Source organism: Solea solea, chromosome 14 (assembly GCF_958295425.1).
Source record: "Solea solea chromosome 14, fSolSol10.1, whole genome shotgun sequence".
NCBI lineage: Eukaryota > Metazoa > Chordata > Actinopteri > Pleuronectiformes > Soleidae > Solea > Solea solea.
In genome coordinates this window covers 18346153-18368673 of record NC_081147.1, presented here as the reverse complement: position 1 = coordinate 18368673, position 22521 = coordinate 18346153, and the positions used below count along the sequence as shown (strand labels likewise).

Sequence of the window (22521 nt, the reverse complement as noted above, 5' to 3'; positions counted from 1 at the left end):
TGAGTGATTTTGGACGACATACTATACTATGACTTTTTGACATTCTAAAATATGAGTTTTTTGTCAAAATTTGGACAACATACTAAAGTATGACTTTTTTGTCAACATTTGGACGACATACTATTGCATGAGTTAGAAATGCAATAGTTAGAAAAACACCTGTATCTACCATTTCCTGGCCTGTTTTTGGACATTGACACATTGGACATTGAACACATTTTAAATATATGTTATACTGTTCAAATTTCTAATTTAACACTCATGACCTTGTGTTCATGTACCACTACAGTTTTTTTTCTTTTCTTTTTTTAAAAATAACATTTTTTACACATTTTTTATACATTAAAGTTGTTCTAGAAAAAAAGCAAAAGCACTTAATCACAAGACATTTTCTGGCCCTTTTATGGTGAAAATAAGAATAAAAAAAGGCTTAGGTGGTAAAGGTTTAAGTTACTGTTTTTTAAAACATACTAAAGTATGAGTTTTTTGTCAAAATTTGGACGACATACTAAAGTATGAGTTTTTTGTCACATTTTGGACGACATTTTGGATGACACTAAAGTATGACTTTTTTGTCCAAATTTGGACGACATACTAAGGTAAGAGTTTTTGGTCAAAATTAAGACGACATACTAAAGTATGACTTTTTTGTCAAAATTTGAACGATATACTAAAGTAAGAGTTTTTTGTCAAAATTAAGACGACATACTAAAGTATGAGTCTTTGTCAAAATTTGGACGACATACTAAAGTATGACTTTTTTGTCACATGTTGGACGACATACTAAACTATGACTTTTGTTGAAATTTGGATGACATACTACACTATGACTTTTTTGTCAAAATTTGGACGACATACTAAAGTATGACTTTTATGTCACATTTTGGAAGACATACTAAGGTAAGAGTTTTTGGTCAAAATTAAGACTACATACTAAAGTACGACTTTTTTTGTCAAAATTTGAACGATATACTAAAGTAAGAGTTTTTTGTCAAAATTAAGACGACATACTTAAGTATGAGTCTTTGTCAAAATTAAGACGACATACTAAATAAAGTATGACTTTTTTTGTCAAAATTTGGACGACATACTAAAGTAAGAGTTTTTTGTCAAAATTAAGACGACATACTAAAGTATGACTTTTTTGTCACATTTTGTAAGACATTTTGGACGACATACTAAAGTAAGAGTTTTTTGTCAAAATTTGGACGACATACTAAAGTATGAGTTTTTTGTCAAAATTTGGACGACATACTAACGTATGACTTTTTTGTCACATTTTGGACGACATACTAAACTATGACTTTTGTCGAAATTTGGATGACATACCTCACTATGACCTTTTTGTTCAAATTTGGACGACATACTAAAGTATGACTTTTTTGTCACATTTTGGACGACATTTTGGACGACATACTAAAGTATGACTTTTTTGTCAAAATTTGGACGACATACTAAAGTATGACTTTTTCGTCAAAATTTGGACTACATACTAAAGTATGACTTTTTTGTCACATTTTGGACGACATTTGGGACGACATACTAAAGTATGACTTTTTTGTCACATTTTGGACGACATTTTGGTAGACATAGTGAAGCATGAGTTTTCTGTCAAAATTTGGACAACGTACTTAAGTATGAGTTTTTTGTTAGAATTTGGATGACATACTAAAGTATGACTTTTTTGAGTGATTTTGGACGACATACTATACTATGACTTTTTTGAGTGATTTTGGACGACATACTATACTATGACTTTTTGACATTCTAAAATATGAGTTTTTTGTCAAAATTTGGACGACATACTAAAGTATGACTTTTTTGTCAACATTTGGACGACAAGCTATTGCATGAGTTAGAAATGCAATAGTTAGAAGAACACCTGTATCTACCATTTCCTGGCCTGTTTTTGGACATTGACACATTGGACATTGAACACATTTAAAATATATGTTATACTGTTCAAATTTCTAATTTAACACGCATGACCTTGTGTTCATGTACCACTACAGTTTTCTTTTCTTTTCTTTTTTTAAAAAATGAAATTTTTTACACATTTTTTATACATTAAAGTTGTTCTAGAAAAAAAGCAAAAGCACTTAATCACAAGACATTTTCTGGCCCTTTTATGGTGAAAATAAGAATAAAAAAAGGCTTAGGTGGTAAAGGTTTAAGTTACTGTTTTTTTTTTGCCTGCTTACGGGCTAGAAATATACATTAGCACGCATGCTATAATCCAACAAGTCTACTTCCTCTACTTAATACTGATGTTCATTAACGTGCACTGTCAAATCAACCCACTCAAACTGAGTAAATGTCACTAAACAAAGTGTTTTAATGTCACTCAACAAACACACACTGAGGGATTCCCTCCAAACACAGACATTCAGAAACACCTTGTATCAAACAGGTAACTTTGTTATAACCAAGGTCAAGACAACAGTGGCTTAGTGCAATAATCCAGAGCGTGATCATCAGCCATGCAATGCCATTTACAGCCGCATACACAAAGGCGGGTTGAAAACTTAACATAAAATAACGTCACAGACTGAGAAGCAACTCCATAAATCTACACAACCAGTCATTGAGGTTACTTGTGGCAGTCATTGAGTGATAATAACAACAACAACAACAATAGGTAAACTAACACACTTTGGGTTCCTTATACAATATTCTTGGTTTCAGAATACAAATTTAATACTATATAAATGTACTGTGACACATAGTGCATTATCAGTTGAGCATGGTTTTCATAAAATCTGGGCTTGTAAGTGCTTGGTACAAAACTATGTAAATTACTCATTTATCAAAGGTAAACAATGTCGCTTTCAGGCGGTTGACGTCATATTAATGCAGCTCAAACATGTACAACCACCATGAAATGAAAAAAATACATCTGTCCATACATATGGTTAATAACGCAGCGGTCACTAAGAGAGTTAGAGGTGAGAGTGTGTCTCCTACAGCTGCTCGAAGCCAACGGAGCAGAGGAGGAAGATGCAGTAAAGCAGCAAGAGACTGAGGCCCAACCTGCGGTCCAACCTCCAGTGGTTCACATGAACACACAGGACCTGAGGAGGGAGGAACAGAGACAGACAGAGAGACAGAGAGACAGAGAGAGGGAGGAGGCTTTGTTTTCACTGTATCTAAAATTCTATCAAAGAAAAATTAAATTTCCTTGTTGACTTGTAGGATCTACAAGTGCAACCGTTTCATATTATTAGGTTAAATCTAAAAAAAGAAGAGTACTTCAATGATGTAGAGTTGTCTCATGTGATTGTATTTCTTATTTTTGTAACCATTATATTGTTCAGTCACATGATTTATATCTTGTTGAGCTTGGTGTGATCATAAGTCACTATTCCTCCTTCCATCTTGAGGTCTCTGTTCAAACGATAAAATATTCCTGAAGCCCCCAGACCTAATTCTCCCTCTGCTGGACAAACATGTTGGAGCTATCAAAGCTATAATATTTACCACATCCCATAACTAGATAACATGACTGATATATTAGGAAAGGCTCCTAGAGGAGCAGTCTCAGGGTCAAGCTCCTAGAAATAAAACTGATACTGATAATCACAAACGTATTGACTTCACATACGAGCCTAGGACACTTGAGTGATAGTGAAAACTATTTTTTCCTAGGATGAGGCGACGGCACATCCCGCATCACCTGCTTCACTGCTGCAGTTGTTGTTTATTCGTGAATAAAAACTCTGTAACATTAGCTGTATGCTACGTCCGTCATCTGGGCTCTGTCATAATATCAGGTCTGACTGAGGGAGCATTTGTGTGTATACAGCAGCAGTGCAGGGGCGGAGCATCTATCCCATCAAACTGCTTAACAACCAGGTTTATTTTGTGTGTTTTCGGTAATACTCCAAACTGTTTGAAGCTGTTACACTTTACACAGTACAATAATGCTTTTACCTCCGTCTGCCTCGGCTTAAACAAAACCTGTATGCAGTGCAAAAGTGTTGTTTAGATTTAAAAGTCATGGACTACAACTGTAAATATGATCTCCATTAGGATTTAATGGTGCCCTCTACTGGGCACCATAACTCAAAAAATTAAGATATATAATGATATATAAAAGGTTTTCTGGAGGAAATCATTATATTTTGATGGTGACCTGGTCATGGGTGTGGAGATAACTTTTTTTATTTTTCTTTAAATAATTGATAACTTTTTAATGCAAGACAAAGGAGAGTATTGACACTGGTGGAAACTGAGTGGACTTTGTCTAATAAGAGTAATAATCTATTTTGTGATAAACAGTGTAAATGTACTTACAGTAAGCACGACCGAGGCCAACAGCAGAATCACAGAGTACACCAGACCTTTGCTGTTGATTGTCACCTAAAAACAGAACAAATAAAAAATCATTGACATTTTTTGGGCAAAAACAAGAGCACAACATCAACATATTGACATCTTTACATTGATATGTTAAAAGTCCAATATTCAGTCTCATTCAGCAGGGAAACTCTTAATGAAATCTTGACTATCTTTACCAGATAGATGCCAACTGTGTGTAACTGTGTGTAAATACTAGTACTGGTCAGACAAACGTCACCAGGTGACCACTGGAATCAAACTGCACACAATGCACTACTATTTTAATTAAGAAATCTGCCCACTCTGGTCATAAAAGTGATAGATCAGGTTTTTTTAAAGTGTGGGTGTACTGAGGTATTGACATGCACCCCTATTAACAATATGTGTAATGCTTAATTACGCCATTAGTCAACCTCCTCAAAGTGAAAACTAAAGTTTTTCTACCACTCACTCTCCTGCACTGAAGTCCATGGAGAAAATCTGCACTTTTAGCTTGCAGGAACACAGATGCTGCAGGTCTACTGCAGCCTTTATTGTTAAGTTTGTGTCACTGAGGTAAATCTAAGCAAATGATTTCAAATGCCAAATTCACAAAATAACACATTTGAATTTACTGGCGGAGGCAGTAATAGATCTACAAACTCTTGTGTGCCTTGATGTAAAATCACTGATTTTCTTCATGAAGTTTTATCAGATAGAGAAAACATCTGGTGTTACCACGGATCCATAGCTGACTATGAGAGTCCTCAGTGCCCATGGGAAGCCCAAGCCGAGCAGAACATCAAAGATGTTACTGCCAATGGAGTTGGATACGGCCATGTCTCCCATCCCTGCAGCATTTGACACACGTACAAATGTAAAGACTTATTCTCCTGGTGAAATCTGCAGATGGAGTCAACAGAGTGGACACTGAGTCATACACACCTTGTCGGGCGACAATGAGGCTGGCCATGCAGTCAGGAACACTGGTGCCTGCCGCCAGAAAAGTGATGCCCATGATGACATCAGGGATTCCAAGTGTGTAGCTGATTATGGTCACCTAGACGGAAGAAAAGAGTTTGTTTATATGTTTCTTTTCCTGCGTGTGTGTGTGTGTGTGTGTGTGTGTGCGTGTTTCACATCACTGCGTTTCCTACCATCCAGACCATGAGGTAGGAGAACAGGGCTATCCAGAGTGTGGAGGAGAGGAAGGTGATCAGGTACCAGCGCTGCCACTGTGGCAGGTTACAGTCGGGGATGCTGCAGTAAAGCAGGACGCTCACGGGCCACGAGAGCAGCCATTTCAGACGCACACTCCAGCTATCTGAGGACGCCATGAAAGCACAGTTTCCCCACACGGATCATTGCAGATTCATCTAAACTAATTAATAATTCACATGGCATCGTATGGACGTGCTTCTCTAATTAGCTTTGATTAACTCTGCAAGTGAGAAACACCGGAACACCAGAGGTCGACTTATGGGTTAATATATAATAGTAATAAATTAAAAAAAGATAAAAACAAACAAAATAAGTGAAAAAACACATTTTCTGCTGAAAAACAAATCCAGATTGATATCTTATTTGTTTACCCATACTGGGCCTTAAAGAGGATATCTCTTTATGTCATTAACTACTCACCTGGCACGACAAACGGTTTGAAAGGCGCACTCTCCTCCTCTCCCTCCTCCTGCTCTTCCTCATCTTCCTCTTCCTCTTTTGGCGGTGCTCCTCCACCGGCCCCTTCCACCACCTCTTTACCCCTGTCCCTCTCTCCCTCCAGCGTTTGCCTGTCCCCCTCAGCCGCTGACCCATTCTCCCTCCCCCACAGCCTGCTAGCCCCCAAACCATCCTCCCCTGAGGCTCCCCCCTCCTCTGGGCCGACTCGAGCTCGAATCAGCCTCTGCCTCTGTGGGAGGGGGAATGAAGTCAGAGAAAAGACAGGAGGAAACCAAGAAATACTGAAATGATAAGAAACTGCAACAAGCCAAAGGAAATGACTTAATTTGAGTGTAGCTAACAATATGAGAACTGGCAGGTGGAGCAATTAAGCAGCCAGGCATGTCCTCACATTCACCAGTGCAGATTTGGGAAGCGTTGATCGGGGACATGGTACAGAGCAGGGGCAGCGACGGCAGTCACACTTTAATTTGGCAGCAGGACTGACAAGCACACATGCAGAGGAGGGAGGTGACAGAGTGAGGAAGAAGATTTCTAGATCGATTTCTTGTCTGTTGTTTATTATGCATTAGGCAGCACTCTGTTTGTTTCTTTGTGGGCTGATGATATGGTCTCCATTTAAAAGCAAACAGGATGGTGTTTGATATCTCTCTCCAGTCTGTTTCTTTCTGTTTAATTCATTTTCCCCTTCCTACATTTACTGAAACTATAACTAACAAATAAATATCACTACCACCATACATTACACCACTGTACATTACATTACATCTTCTAAGCTGCTTTTACACCAGGTTGGATTCAGTGAGAAATCGATCTTATTGCCTTACAGCATGTAAATAAAAAATTAGGCTAAATATTCAATATAAATTCCATTTTAACCATTTGTGGAGGACAACAACAAAACGGACGTGTGGACAATGGGAATATGAGGCTACTGGTAACTGTAGGCAACTAAATGAAAGTTATCATTACCTTGATAATTTATCCAGGCCTCCATACAAATACATAAGTCCACAAAATACAGTATATAACACAATACATTTACATAATCTAGCTGTCTTTGGACATTTCGATGTAGAAAGTTTACATATTATACCTATAAATAAAGGTAAATTATTTTTCAAATAAGAATTATTAGACTTGAAAATAAATAAAAAATATGGTGATTTTAACACACTGAAATATATTTTTATATTTTACGATCTCTGTAGTAATTTTACCATATTGTTAATATTGACTGGACAATAACATGTCGATGTTTGTACCCACCAAACCGAGCTAAAAAACTAAAAAGGATGTTATGTGTGTGACTTTGGGGAAGGGTACCTCGTTGATGACCATGCGTCCTGCCATGCGCAAGCGGGTGAGGGGAGGGAAATGCGGGGTGATGAGAAGGCGGAGGCTTGCCTCTGAGAAGGAGAGCTGATGGGGGTGCTGCTTCATCAGCTCATCCACCATTGCCACCCCTGAGTCCTGACCAGCCACTACGCATGAATCTGAAGGAAAGGCAGGGGACAAATATTAGCAGGACAGTGGCATTCAGAGTCAGATTTACATATATATGAACCCCCAAAAAATAGCTTATTCACTATTTAACTGGCACCATGCACAATGACTCCTGGTTATGTTTCATATCTCATCAGCATTCTTTACACACACATAGGTAAGCTACATATTTGGCTAGGAAAGAATGTTACATTTATAGAGGCGAGGGAGCTGAGAGGGCACATTAGCTAAGAACCCTCCAAGAACAGCAGCAACAAGCACCTGTTGGGCTCACAGGAGCTGCTTTCAGTGTGGCCGGCAAGGTACTGTCTGCCTCACTTGTCATCATGAAAAGTACGAAAACTAACAATGATGATAACATAAAATAAATTAGTTCACTTGTCTCTAGAAATTAAATTTGTTTTGTGTATGATCGCAATCATTTCGATCGTTTTTATAGTCAAAATCCCTGAATTTGCAAATAAAGGGGAAGAAAGGCGAGTTGCGGCAGTGGCGAGCCGAGCCCAACGTTTGCAGACACATTATTATACACCCAGACCTTCCACAATCTGGCTATTATGTTTAATGAATGTGTGTGACATATTTAGTCTTGTTGATCGGACAAAAAACCGCAGTGAAAAGACACAAGGTGAGGCTCACCTGCTTCCCCTGACTGAACGTCCCTGACAGAGTGTATCCTACAGATTTCAAGTACGTTACAAAAAAGAAGACAGAGGACAATGACAGAGACATAATCCTCTATCCATGTGGTCTAGTTCTATTTGAGCCAGTTGGGATCCACTGGGAGCAGAAATGGGTTTGATTGGCAGCTGAAACTGTGCCACTGTGTCTGTTGATTGCAGCTCAAAAACTCAGCTGTTCTCTGTGTACAAATGTGCACGCACAAACACAAGCTCCTGTACCTGGTTTCAGCGGCACCATGTCATTGTCGCAGTCTATGGCGTTTCCGACTGCAGTTGTCCGTCGTAGGCTGCTCAGACACGGCTGACCTTCCCTGCTGCAGTGTGTCTCTACCAGGTTGCACAGAGATCTGTTAAACCTACAGACAACAGACACCAAGAATTTGATAAGGTAACATCGAGTATGTCTTTACTGAATATAGAGTGTGGTGTGGGTTGACAGCAATGGAATAGGAATATGAGGAAGAGGAGGAGACTCACTTCATGATGATTATATAGAGTCCATACATAGAGATCAGGATGATGGTCTCCCACCTGTGACATGGACACAAACACCAACACTAGTCCAGAAATGCAATAGAATTCATCTCTGTGACTGTCAGCTGTCTTTGAAATTGATCTGAACTCCACAGAGTAGGCTACTGAGTCATAGCATGTTCACTGTTTTCTTACCACAAGACTTTTTCATCATAGATAACCTGCAAATAAAAATAAACTGTAAGTACTAAGCAGAAACTAACTTTACAGTTTATCTATCGCTCTGACCAGGATTCCTCACCAGGATAAGCACCAAAATGGACAGAATGTAGAAAAGTGCATCACGAAACAAAGGCCACCAGCTCAGGCAGATGGGCTGGAGACAATGGACACACACGGCACGTGAAGAATAATTTGACACACACTTATTAAGCACACTTAATAACAATAAATACATCTTATAAGTCCTGGTCTGGACACAGTGTTGTACCTGTTTGGCAAAGATGCCGCAAATGCCGATGATGACGAGGATGTTGAAGACAGCTGATCCCACAATAGTTCCAACACCCACATCTCCTTTTGTGATAAACACACCTAAAATACAGAAATAGATCATCTCATGAGACAATATTCAATAATTTCTGGATGTCTCTTATAAAAATTAATCATTTTATTTTAAGTGTTTATTTCAGTCACTCATATTTCTTTTGTTTGTTTTGAGAATAAATGAGATTATTGTGGTTTTATTATGATGAGTGAGATTTGTTCATTTTAATAAAAAAATCACCTTATAGTTTATTCTGTAATAGTGGCATTTTATTATTGAAAGCAAATTATTTCTGCTCAAAATGTATATTTTTTCATCTAAAGTTACAGTTAAACAAAAACAACTAAATAAAACATACTTCTCGCCATCTTTGTTCTTGTCTACATAAAACAAAAATAGGTCAACTGGCCCTGCTTATGACACTTGACTTTTCCCAGTCATAATCATGTGACCTCCATGCATATGATGGAAGGTAATTCAACAATCAATTGGCTGATCCATTATATGAAGTAGCAGAATGGACAAGTGTCATACTGACCAATCAGAGAGGTGAAGAGCTCGGGAGCGGAGCTCCCAGCTGCCATGAAGGTTGCTCCGGCTACATCCTGACTGAGCTGAAGATTCTACAGGACAGAGGAGTTAATACAGATTAAAGATTAGCTCACTTAGTAGAGAATATCACATATCAAATATTTCCTGCCGCAGCCTACATTCAAATCCAGTCTACATATTAAAGGAAATGCAGTTTCTTTCATTGTATTTTTCTGTTTTTTTCTTATAGTCTGTGCATCCAGTGCTTGATATAGTCACAGACATTCTCTGTTACCCAATTAAAAACAGTAGGGGTGTTAAATATGAGCTAATACCACACAATGTAAACAATCACTAATGTCTCAAATGTAAATGAATCCCTAACAAATGCATAATTGAGTTATAATGTACAGTAGAGTAATGACTACACAACTCTACAGTGGCAAGGTGTTTTGAGGGAGTGGTGAAATTCTGTATTTTTTATGTCTTAAATAAATATGCTGAGTGCCACAGACACGAGAGGTCAGGATGTAGTAATGGACATGCGGATGAAACTTTTCATTTCACTGACAATAACATTTTGAATAAATGTCTAATTTTACCTCTGATACTTTTTCCAATGATGGTACAAAGTAAACATCACACACGATGGCCAACGCATAAAACATGTAGATAGCCTGAAAAAGACAGAACAAAACCCATTAGGTGCATCTGTCTGTCTCTGAATCTTTCATTTTAACTTCTGGCTTCAATGCAGCTACTCACACAGAAAACATGGAGGAGTACTGCTCCTTGTCTCCTCTGCTCCTGAGTGAAGATGTCTTGAGGGAACTCATGGACGGCTGGAGAAGATAAAGGACACGACAGAGAAATAATATTAAAACATGAGACGGCAGAACCTCCGCTAATGCTAAAATGGGAAGTTTTTCCCCAAATTATTAGAGATTTGTCTATCTTGGAGCTGCATAGTGAAAAAAACAGCAGCAGCAGGACTCGTTTAGGGGACCACTGTTGGTGGAACACGCATTTTCAATAGCACAATCTTCTTCACAATAGAAGAGAAGCTAAAATCCTGGTCATGATTATAATGGTTCACGATACCCTTGTGAAGTCCAGACATGGGGGAAAAAAAAAAAAGAGAGAGAGAGAATGAGTCACACAGAGACACATAGAGAGAGAGAGTCGTGAAAAGCTAATAAGGCTTAATCAGGATCGTGTGAACTCATTTGACAATGGTTTGAATGTATCTGACATGTTTTTATATTTAAACATTACATACTACAGCTTTAACATTTTACCATCTTAATCTTTCTTTAACTGATTGGTTATTTTTTTTTAGTAATTTCTTTGTTTTCTTGGTGTCTGTTTTTTTAATAATAATTTTGAGGTTATACAATCTGTCCTGAACACCAACAGATTTCTGAGAAGTGTTTTTTCATTCTGCTCTGCATGATGAATACAGTTTAATTGAATTTTATAGGTCCAGTGTGGATCATTTAGCAGGGTGTATTGGCGGAAATTCAATATAATACCCATAATGTAGAATAGCTCTAAAATAAGAAATAGTTTGGGGTTTTTTGTAGCCTCAGAATAAGCCTTTTCTATTTTTTTGAAGTAAAGGCACCAACTTAAGCTGTCATGTATACGGGAGATGTTTCACATTTTAAAATCAGAAGCTTAGTGCACAAACATAAGAATGACATCATTTCTGGTATGTGAAGGCCCCTGTAGTTACCTGACACACTTGGGAAAGGAAAAGCTAAGATGAGAAGTCCTTTGTTTTTTTTTTACAAACCGCTTTCAGCACTTTTTGGAAGGGAATTAATGTAGAAAATGTATCAGCAGTGTGCCATTTGTAATGCTACCCCTAGGCTTTTTTAATTACTTGTGAGTGCACAGTGAGTGAAAAGACGGTGTGTGTTAGTTCAAGACTTTGTTGGATGCATAGCAGATTGTATCCCTGAGCAAAAAGGTTCTGAGACAGATTAGAGTTAGAGCAGTGCCACCGCCATGCTTGCAGTTTCTTTCAATGTGTTCCTCTGCTGACTTCACAATCCCGAAATCCCCCACTGTACTCTCTCACACATTGAGACAGATGTAATCACTCACTGTGCATAAACAAATAAACAAACAAACAAACAAATAAATAAATAAATAAGCTGCCTCCCATGTAAATTGTGACGTAGTTTCCACAGCAGATTTTCTGATTCATTTGTAGTCAGGACTTAAAACCTTCACAGGCAATAAATGTACCAAACGTACTAAAGCGAAACTTGTGACAAACTTGGATAAAAGACATTACACAGAGGCAACATTGTGCAGTCAGAAGGCATGGTGGGACGGAGACAAAGATATGATACTAAAACTTACAAATAAGGGTAAGCTGGTAATTCCCTGTGGCACTGAACAGCTCCATAAATTCTCTGTGTCTGAATACGAGCTCAGTTCATCTCAGTGGGTGAAAAAAACAGTTTTTCTTTCTTGTTTTTCAGTCAAACTGATCCACACAAGCTATTAGAGAGCTGCTGACCACTAATCACTCAGCAGGTCATTATGACAGGGCAGGCACTTTGAACAGCTCCTGATGCACACACAGCATCCAACCACAAATTCACCATTCAGTTTCCTAGCAACTGGGTCCCTCAAAGGCTGAACTGTGTTTAAACGTCTACATGTGCAGTTTGAAGAAATGATGGATGAGATGAACGAAGAGAGCGGTAGATCAGTGCACAGAAGAGATGGAGTTAAACTGATTAACAGAGAGACACGACCTCACACTTCACCACTGCCTCAGCACACAAAACACACACATGCATGTGTTACAGAGATTATCACAGTGACTGATCATTCTCTACTGTATGAATACTCAAACCCTGGTTCGGTTAGAAACTTCAAACTGGAAACTGTCTTTTTTTATCTACAGAAAAGACAGAACATAGATAATAAAACATGTCTCACCAGCTCTGGAAATACTGTCATTCTGGATGGTGGCCTCTTTTTGCTGGGTGAGTTCTCTCTTGGACAAGATTTCACGATCCACAACAGGTCCATGAAAGCCTGAGGAGAGACTTACATGTAAATATACAGCATATATATACACCAATAATATTATATTGTAAATGTCACTTTGAAAAAGTGGAGGACACTGCAATCTTTACCAAACTTTGACTGTGCCATTTAAAAAAAAATGTTTACTTCAATCAACATATTATGGATGTAAACAACAGCACGAGTTTAAAAGACATAATATCAAGTATTTGTTGTTTAAGTGAAGAAACACCTGAGATATCATTTGTGTGAAAGAACCAAGTGACTGCGAGCAGAGCGACTCCACAGACGCAGAACCGCGGGAGCAGCCGCGTCTGCCGGCTCGGTCTCGGCGCTCTCATCCCGCCAGCCGCCGCCGCCTGTCGCGGGGCTCTCTGCTCAGAACATCTTCGCCGCTGGTCCTCGTCCTCCGCCTCGCACCTCCGGATCTCTCCTGCTTTTATAGTTCGTTACACACCGGTCTGTTTGGTCTCTTCGACTGGTTTCGTTTATTTCAGCTGCTCAGGCTTTGGTCTCCATCCACGACACAGAGAGATGTAGCACAGGCTCGGCCCATTTTCAGCATCTCCAGTCACTCAGTTCCGCACCAAGCAACGCAGCATCAGCAGCATCCGCGTCAACAAGCTCCAGCAGAAACAATATGCAGAGACCAGACAATGATTATCAGTGGGACTTAAAGAAATACTAATCCACTCAGAGTCCCCATCCCCTTAAATCTGATCGCCCCGTGAGTATTTTTCTTTGTATGGGAAAGGGTGTTTTTCCTAGTGTCACAGAAAAACACCACCAGGGAGCGCCTTCAGCTGGGTGGGGCGAGTGGAGAGACAGCTCAGCTCAGTGAGGTGTGTGGACACACTTTCACTGATGCAAGTAATCCAGAACGTGGAAACAATGAATTAAATATCTATCTATCCATCTATTTATCTATCTATCTATCTATCCATCTATCCATCTATCTATCGACATTTATTTGAAGCGTTTCCTACAATTTGTCATGAAGTAATAACCAACCTCTTACCAAATCAGTAAATAAACAGTGTCAGATCTTTTTATTGATGCATAAAATAGTCAGAGATGTAGGTGTGAGATGAGTCATAAAAGTTAAGAGGGTAAGAAAATCAATTTGGTGAATGAAAGTGCGACAGTTTCAACTGTCTTTGCTGCATCAATGTAAGATTTAAAGCTTATAAAAATTGTGGAATATGTGAAGATGTAGATTGAATATGGTTTTCTTTCAAAACAGGACAAGCTCTGATAATCAAAGTATAAAATATTAGCAACACAGCTTTCAAAATAAGGCAGATTGATGCATTTAAATTGATATAATACAGCTATTGTCAAATAGGAGGTAAGTCACTATAGTGCACACTGCAGTAGGGCAGTAACATCATCTGTGCACTGGTCCAGAAGGTGCAGATGGAAAACAAAGGGCAGTTTTCGGAGATAATTTCCATAGCCACAAAGAGGAAAAAAGCGAGAATGGAGATGCAGATCAGAAACAGTCTTGTTCCCTGGACTCCTGTGTTTGAAGTACCTGTCCACCTTAAAGAAAAAAAAATCCAGATGAATTAAAAAATTAGAAAACAACAACTCAGAACATCTGCAAATTTCAGAATACACATATTTTTCTATAAGTAACTCAACTTTTCATCATTCGTCCTCAGGCAAAGTTCCTCAGAGCCATTTCATAATATGAAACTGAGTTACCTTTCGTTCTGCAGGTCAACTGTGGGACTCTGGGGTTTCAGTACCTCCTCAGCCTCATGTTCTTCCTGTGTACGCAACACCAGAGATGACTAACCCATATCTACAGGAACTCCTTCCTGAAACTGATCTTAGATGTGGCTGTCTAGTGCTAACTTGTTGAAATAAAAGAAAATCAAAAGACAGTACATTTCTTAGCAGTGTACACAGAGGAGTCAAGAAAAGACAGAATTCTTACAGTTTTTAAATGGTTGGAGTCTAAAATGCATGTTTTCCCTTCATCTGATGTGGTCAGCATCTTAATTTCCTCTAAGATGGACAGAGAGGGACTAGGTGATATTTCCGATTCTTCAGTCAGATCATTCAGAGCAGACCTGGAAACAAAAAGCAGACCTCTCGTGTAAGTGCAGGCAGATGACTCAGTTTAGTGCAGATGATTTTGTTTGTCAGGTTTACAGTAAGGCCTCGTCCTGTCTGTCCTCCAACTGCTCCCTCAGCTCCTGATTTGTCTGCCTGAGATCCTGCAGCAAAGAAAACCAAACTTATCAACAATCTGAGATTTTATCCTACTTCACATTTGAAGCAAAAAGAAACTACTGTATTATATTATGTTTCAGGCAAATTAACAATCAAAAAATATAAACAGGTAATAATTACTTTTATGATGTTGGAACACTCCTCTACCGTTTCCTCCAAATGCTTCAGTTTTAGATCTTTCTATAAAAAGACACACAAATTGTTAATATTTTCATGTTGGCTTCCAAAGACAATTGATGTACTAATGATTTTAAAATAAACTGAGACCTTTTGGTCAGATTCTGCCCTGGACTAATGTATCTGTTCTTACCTGATAAATATCTCCATCCTTGTGCTGTAGCTCAACCTGAGCCACCTCCATGTCAAACTGAAGAAACATGCAACAAAACCAATTATAAGCAGGTTTGAAAATGTAACATGAATAAAGGATAAATGATTTGAAAATGAATCAAACATGACAAAGCTGAACTGTTGGTGTTACCTCGAGGGTTTTTAACGCAACCTGTAACTTGCCCAGGCTGATTTTGTCCTGTTCTCTTTCTTCCTGAATTATTTTGATCTTATAAAAAGAAGTAGTTTTATCAATTTTACCTGTAGGATACTGTATGGTGCCAAATGAAGTTGATATGAAAAGTTAATGACATCATACCTCTGATGTTAGTGTCTTATTTTGTTCCTTCAGCATGGTGGATTCCTCCTCCTGCACAAATACACGACATAAAGAGTCACCTTTATATTTAAAATATTTAAAATGACAACCCATCTACTTTATAGATTCAAGATTATCTGCAGTACTCTGTAGTGATAAAACCATGGCTGGCATTACTGTATCAACAACACTTGAATATGGGATTAGTAGTGAAATAAATAATTTACCACAAATCTGGTGCAAAAATTCCTTTATTATCACAAAAACACATTAACGCAAAAACTGCAATAGCACTGTCATGACAGGTCACTTTACTATTCTAAGCTGTTTTAGCAGGGTAAAGTTAAGACATGCAGGATCATACCAATTTGATCAACAGTTGATGGAACATATAAAGTGTTGTAACACAATAAAAAAAAATGGTTACCTACCAATTCCTGAATCTTTGTTTCAGTGTGCCTTCTTACATCCAGGGCATCGGTTAGTACGAAGCTGTCAGACTCTGCTTCAACCTGCTGTGGTTCACTGATGAGCTTCTCTTGGCTATAAATATAAAGTGTAACAGTACTGTGTCGCAAGCACAAATAACAAGAAACAGCCCCTGAGCAAGGCACCCATTGCTCACTGGGCACAGATAAGTGCCACCCACTGCTCCTGCATTAGCCTTGTGTGTGTTCACTACTGGTGTGTAATAAGGATGAGTTAAATGCAGAGGACAAATTCACTATCACTAATTGGTGTGTGCGCAAAAACCTTCAGTAAATTCAGAAAAAGGGACCTATTATCATTGTAAAATCAGTATGTACCATGTTTTCATAGTGATGGTACATGCCAAGCACAGTGAAGTTCTTACAAATTCTGTCCTTTAGGACATTTGCTTGTATGTGACATTACATTACCAACGTATACAAGACAAAAGACAGCAGGGGAGACTGCAATGACAATGTTGACCTTTCTGCTAATGCTTAGATGATAATATGTGATCGCTTACACTTTCACTTGTTTTCTGAGGGCAACGTTCTCTGAGCGCAGCATTGCAACTTCATCCTCTGCAACATCCAGCCAGTCCCTCATCACAGAGTTCATGTCCCTAAGCTGGCTTTGACTGTAGTCCAGCTCAGCTATTTTCTCAAGCATGTCCTTTGGTGTCCTACACACACACACACACACACAAACACAGCAGAACAAATGTGTCATATTTTCTGCTAATTTACTCTACCATTTTTGTATGTGTGGATTTGTTCAGTGAACATCACTCACATATTTTCCTCGTTGAAATCCATCCTAGTGGTTTACTCGTCTTTACTCCTGCTTGTGATAAAGAGCCAAAATTAAGAGTGACACATGACAAGACATTGTGTCATGACATTGTGTCAGTTTTCCACTGAATAGTTAATGGTGGGAAGTTTTGTTCACACCATTAAAGTTGCCTTACTGATCAAATTTACTTGGCTATGGTATTAAATTTGGATAATGGCAAATAATTATTTAGTCCATAACTTCATTGACAATCATACCTCAACTTATCTTTTAAGATTGTTTTGCTTCCAGTATCATATGCATTTTAATTTGTTATTTTTGCTTGTTTCTACTGTCCATAATGTCTTTTATGACTTAAATGTCTTTTATGTCTTCAGTGTTATTAACTGAAGAGATTACTTACGTGGATAAGATGCATAACATGGAGATCAGTGTGGATAGATGAGCCAGAATCCTTCTTCTAACTGCATACATGAGATAATATATGTCTTGATATGCTACATGTTAAAAGGCTAGCTTTAGCTAATACTTAACATTTGCTAATTCGGTTAGGCAATTATTTTTCTAAACCAGGCATACTTTAATTATTTTATATCTTAAATGAATCCTCCAGGCATAAAGTAGCAGCTGTTTAAACGTTTTTAAAGACCAATTTTCACACAAACCACTCATAAATGACCTAGCAAAGCGCTAACACTACCAATAGCAGCTAAGATTTTCAGTGAGCCAACATTCTGCATAGCAAAATTGATATAAAGGCACTAAAACTTTACATTGATATACAATATGCTTTACCAGCAACTAAATCAAGTTTTTTTTATTCAGGACAAAGCTTCAACTGACATACTTCAGCGCAAGAGGCCTGAGTTCACAGGTTATCTCACCTGACAGTTACAGAAATTAATAACTGCTGGTCCAGGTCCTTTATCTGCAAAAGGTGAATAATAGAGTAGATTTTTTTCAGTTTCTTGTGTGCAAAACATTTTCTTCTCATTCACTAAAAAAAAAAATTCCAACTGCAAAAACAATTTTCAAACTCAACATTTAACCAGACCTGACTTCAATGCAACATTTCCAGAGTTGTTATGCATCCTGACACCTTCAAAAATGGAATAATAAAAAATATTATCTGACGAAAAACAATAGGTTATTTTTTTTTTACTTCAACACAATATTGAGAACTAACAACATAATAATAATTAAACTTTTTTTCAACATCTCCATAGATCATTTAATACCATTTATTTAAACATTTTTAAATGGTAAAAATGTGAAATAACCGAGTGGACATATACAGAATATTTAGCAAATCAACAAACTGTATTAACAGACCACATTCTGGTTGTAATGTAAATTACATATATGAAAAGTAAGAGCACCAAAAAGGCATGTGACATTTTAAGGACATGATGATTAAATTGATTAAATTTGACATTCTGAAGTTACCATTTGGTTTATACTTATAAACATATTTTACCAATAAAACAAATTGTATGTTGATATTATGTACAGTGCTTAACAAATGTATTAGACCACCACACAAAGCCACAGCTGGCCTAAATTAACAGCATGAGTAATTATCAAATACATTTTTATGTTTCTGTAATGGTTAATACACCAGTATGTAGAAGCTCTTTAACCAAAATGATATTTTTAATGCTATGACTACTATTGTTATCCATGAATTTTCAGATTTACTGTCTCAAATAAGCCCAGTGAGCCAGCTAAAGGTGGGTATAAAAAGGTGAATTCAGTTTGTTATTTGCCATATTAATAACAATAAAAGTTTTAGTCTGAAACACATTCTTGAAAGATTTCCAAAATATTTATATTCTCTCGTTTTTATGACAGGTGGTCTAATAAATGTGTAAAACACTGTATATGCGCAGGAAAAATAGGCACATAGTAATAAAGTGTGGCACAGTAGATTTCTGAATCTGTAGGCTTGTTTTTTTTAACTGTCACTGATACATGGACAGTTTGATGTGACAAAAACTTCACATGATTAGCATTGATAGGCCGTACTACATTAGCCTGTAAACTTGTAAATTAGCAACATTAGATTTTCCATCACGTACAACTTGTTGTCATATACGTATACATATACGTGGTACTGTAGATGTTAACATGGCATTATCATTGTCATAAACCAGATCAAATTTGAGTGTAATAAACTTAGCTTGTGAGTAGGAAAAACATAACATGTTTCAATCACAGCAGCTATAACATAGCAGTAAGCAGGTGTATGATGTGTTTTATAATCCTATAGTTTATTCAGGAACAGTGCAAGCCAATTTTTAACCTTCATATTTAGGCAGCTTAACTGTACAAGAAAAGTGCAGTTAAGTTGTCAATCATAGCAGGAGTCTTCGTCTATATCACAAATACTTGTTAATGCAGAATCGAAATTGTGCATTTTTCAACATTAATAAGGTACATTCTTGTTTCAGTGTTGCTTTCTTACATTTTCAGTGCTCAGTATTCCAAAGAACCTTGAGGCCAGCCTCAGTGAGTTTACAGATAACCTTTAGATTTAAGTCAATGTAGGTTCCAAAGCAGACCCATCCTCAGATAAAGGATACATATACTGGTAGGCAGCAAACACAACAAACATCTGAACAACCACACATTACTCTTTCCCATCCCAAGCTATCTCCTCTTCAACTGAGGTGATCTTCCCTGCTTTTGCTCCCCGATTATGTTAATCATCACCACTAAAGTAAAGACACAAGGTGTGTTAATATTCAGACTTTTTGGCTGTTATCGTGTGGGTTCCAGTGATCCTGTGACCTGGAAGATTATCCCATCTCCAGGTAGAGGTGATGGGATGAGTGGGCAGAGCCAGCAGAGGTACCAGCGAAGGCCCAGTGTATGACGCAGGTTGCCCAGGAGTCCCAGGTTGTAGGGTCGGCGGGACGAGTACCACTCCCTGGTAGTCTGTCCCCGAAACATCAGGAAGAGATGGAAGAAGAAGAATGCAGACACCAGCAAGAAACCCACCACACATGTGTCAGCAATGAAGGCAAAGGCAAAGGCGCGTGCTGAGACCTGACCTAAGACACAGAGGTAAACTGTAAATTTCTGGGATCCAACTCATGATGGTCAACTACTATCATTTGAATATGTCAGTCTAAAATGTGCAAAAATTACAAACAAATGTGCTTTAATTTAATTTAATTTAATTTAATTTAATTTAATTTAATTTAATTTAATTTAATACAAATGTTTAATAAAGACTTTCATGTCACTGTTGAATATCTGATCAGAACAAAGGTGTCAAATTAGAGCGTTTGAAATAAAATTGTTCACAACAACAAACCATTGACAGCTTTTTTGATAGTCGAGTAACACTATTAAATTATTATTAGTTATTTTGTGCGTCTTCTTCAGATTTATCTGGTGTGAAGATTTCTATTTTAAATAGAAATCATTTTCTGGGGTTTTGGTTTTGCCTGACAAAAGAAGATATTTGAAAATGTTAGAAAGCAATAGCTTAACTGAAAATTAAAAAAAAAAGAAAAAGGGTTAAAAAAAAACATCTGGCTACAGCTCAATAAGAACTGCTACAGGGAGGCTTCAAAAGACATCCCCTTCCAGACACACACACATATTGATGATTACCTTTCTGTCTCCTAAAATACCTAGTGTCAGTGCAAGAACTCTCAGTGAATACAGAACAAAAGTGTTCACAGATTTGCATTCTGCTGTGTTACTGTGCATCGCATGCCGCCACAGCGACAAGACAACCAAACTGTGAGAACATGAGATCTTACCTGAAACGAGCATGATCCAGGGTATGAGCAGCAGCAGGATGCTGTGCAGAGTCACCCCCTCCTTCAATATAACAATGAAGACCTCTGCGTTCATCAGCGTGGCATACAGTAGTCCAGACCACATAAACAACAGGCAGCTCAGGAAGAAGCGGTAGTTACGGAAGCCAACACACTGGCCGAAAAACACACAGTGATGATCGCGCCGCAGCACACACACTTTACAGTCATAGCAGTGGGAGCAGCGAGGTGGAGTGTGTGTCTCACATGTATAACAGTACCTGTGTGAAGACAAAGAAAATACTATTATTGACTGCCAGGGATACACTAAGCAACTTTTCACAGGTGAAATTGAAACAAATGGAATATTAATCTTTACATTTATGAAAAAGCAGAGAATTAGGTTTCTTTATATTAATAACTTATTTAGGCCTGCCTCACTTTGCCCAAACTAGACAATCCTTACAGTAAAATCAATACCAGTCAAGTTGTCAAGTTCAAATGAAATAAATAAAGTTATTTTCGTGCAGAGGCACTGTCAGGAAACGTTTCACAAACAGTGGTCACAATGTGAAAATTAATGTATAAAAGCACATCTCCAAGTCTGATTATGCCAGAGTTTTTACTGTTTGTGTAATATAATAAACTCTTTGGCCATAAAACATACTGTGTAATCACCAGATACATTATATTGAAATATCTATGAATTAATTTACCCCTCCATCCTTACCTCCACCCTTGACCTACGCCCTCTCCTCCCAGGAACACCCCCTTGATGCTGGGACTGGTTTTGAGGAAGAGTAGTGCGTTCCAGCAAATGTTTCCCAGCATGAAGTACTGGGCCAGCAGGTGGATCACCTTCCACCAGGCGGACCACACCGTCTTCTTCTGCTCTGCCTCTAGCGGAGCCTCGACCAGCACCAGATAGCTCACCTCTCCGGTAATGGAGAAGACCAGGAAGGTATTGAGGGCCACCGGCAGGTGTTGGCACACCCTCTCCACCCTACAGAACACTTTAGTGGCGAAACTCGTCATGTTTCCAGTCCGTCCTCCTCTCAATGAAGACGCGGTGTGGTCCGTGGTAGGACCGGTTTGACAGGCACACTCAGTCAAATAACCACTGTTAGCTTACCTAGCAAAACAACGAGTCCAATCGCTTTCTGGTCTGGATTTAATCAAACGCATAACATGAACAACGACTAAAACACATTTAGGGACAAACTAATGTAATGCGAGGGGTGAAATGTGATACAGCTGCTTTGAAAAATACCCAGTTTTTATAAGGACTGTTGTCAATGGACGGAATCAAGCCTGAGTTCGCAAGTGTCACTTCAAAATATGTCCGTGACGACACAATATACTTCAGTTCCGCTAAAATCAAAACAAATCATGCGCCCCCTTCAAACTAAAAATGAGTGTTCCATGGATACTTCAAGGAAAGTCATTATTAGTTAGAAATTGCTACTATTAAATTACTACTGTTTTAATATTATTTTCAACATTCAATGAGACTTGCAGAAATGTGGCAAAAGGCACGTCATCCATGAGTTCTCAAATGGGAAGAACTCTCTAAAATAGATTATCTCAAACATACCCGGGTCTGGAGTCCTGCTGCTGTTACACTGCATTTTTAGTTTCTCCCCTCTGTAAGCAGCTGTATGTTTTTGTGTCCTGCAAATAAAGAATCAATGAATCATAGATTATCCTTTTTAATTTCAAATAAAGCTCTTTAAAGAAAACTAAAACCAACATATGAAGATAAAAAGCAACGTAGCCTTAATAGATGGGCCAGTTAAACATTCAAGATGCATACCT

The 22521-nt window shown here is 38.1% G+C and overlaps 3 protein-coding genes across 7 annotated transcripts; all 3 read right to left on the bottom strand.

Annotated features, from left to right (window-relative positions):
• Positions 1–2311: 2311 nt before the first annotated feature.
• slc24a6a (solute carrier family 24 member 6a) lies at positions 2312–13151 on the bottom strand. Of its 2 annotated transcripts, none has more exons than XM_058649276.1 (17): positions 13019–13151; positions 12697–12795; positions 10504–10580; positions 10341–10415; positions 9746–9830; positions 9151–9254; positions 8962–9036; positions 8856–8881; positions 8664–8717; positions 8406–8542; positions 7324–7493; positions 5959–6226; positions 5475–5641; positions 5263–5377; positions 5056–5168; positions 4294–4359; positions 2312–3071 (listed from the first exon to the last, which is right to left on the bottom strand). In XM_058649276.1, the coding sequence occupies exons 1-17, from the start codon at positions 13125–13127 to the stop codon at positions 2961–2963; spliced, it is 1851 nt and encodes a 616-aa protein (XP_058505259.1). In that variant the 5' UTR covers positions 13128–13151; the 3' UTR covers positions 2312–2960. The 2 variants fall into 2 exon arrangements, with proteins under 2 accessions (XP_058505259.1, XP_058505260.1); XM_058649277.1 differs by having other exon boundaries at positions 7405–7493.
• Positions 13152–14119: 968 nt separating this feature from the next.
• On the bottom strand, positions 14120–17935 carry LOC131472280 (coiled-coil domain-containing protein 14-like). 4 transcript variants are annotated; one of them, XM_058649281.1, is made up of 12 exons: positions 17821–17935; positions 16937–16984; positions 16668–16826; positions 16108–16219; positions 15677–15727; positions 15509–15586; positions 15338–15394; positions 15148–15207; positions 14947–15011; positions 14729–14864; positions 14494–14558; positions 14120–14328 (listed from the first exon to the last, which is right to left on the bottom strand). In XM_058649281.1, exons 2-12 carry the CDS (start codon positions 16957–16959, stop codon positions 14124–14126), a joined length of 1011 nt encoding a protein of 336 aa, XP_058505264.1. In that variant the 5' UTR covers positions 16960–16984; positions 17821–17935; the 3' UTR covers positions 14120–14123. The 4 variants fall into 4 exon arrangements, 3 of the variants coding, with proteins under 3 accessions (XP_058505264.1, XP_058505263.1, XP_058505262.1); XM_058649280.1 differs by lacking the exon at positions 17821–17935 and adding an exon at positions 17340–17520; XM_058649279.1 differs by lacking the exon at positions 17821–17935 and adding an exon at positions 17194–17255.
• A 334-nt stretch (positions 17936–18269) lies between these two features.
• On the bottom strand, positions 18270–22056 carry zdhhc24 (zinc finger DHHC-type containing 24). Its single transcript, XM_058649282.1, has 3 exons — positions 21437–22056; positions 20710–20987; positions 18270–19989 (listed from the first exon to the last, which is right to left on the bottom strand). The coding sequence occupies exons 1-3, from the start codon at positions 21739–21741 to the stop codon at positions 19697–19699; spliced, it is 876 nt and encodes a 291-aa protein (XP_058505265.1). The 5' UTR covers positions 21742–22056; the 3' UTR covers positions 18270–19696.
• Between the last annotated feature and the right edge of the window lie 465 nt (positions 22057–22521).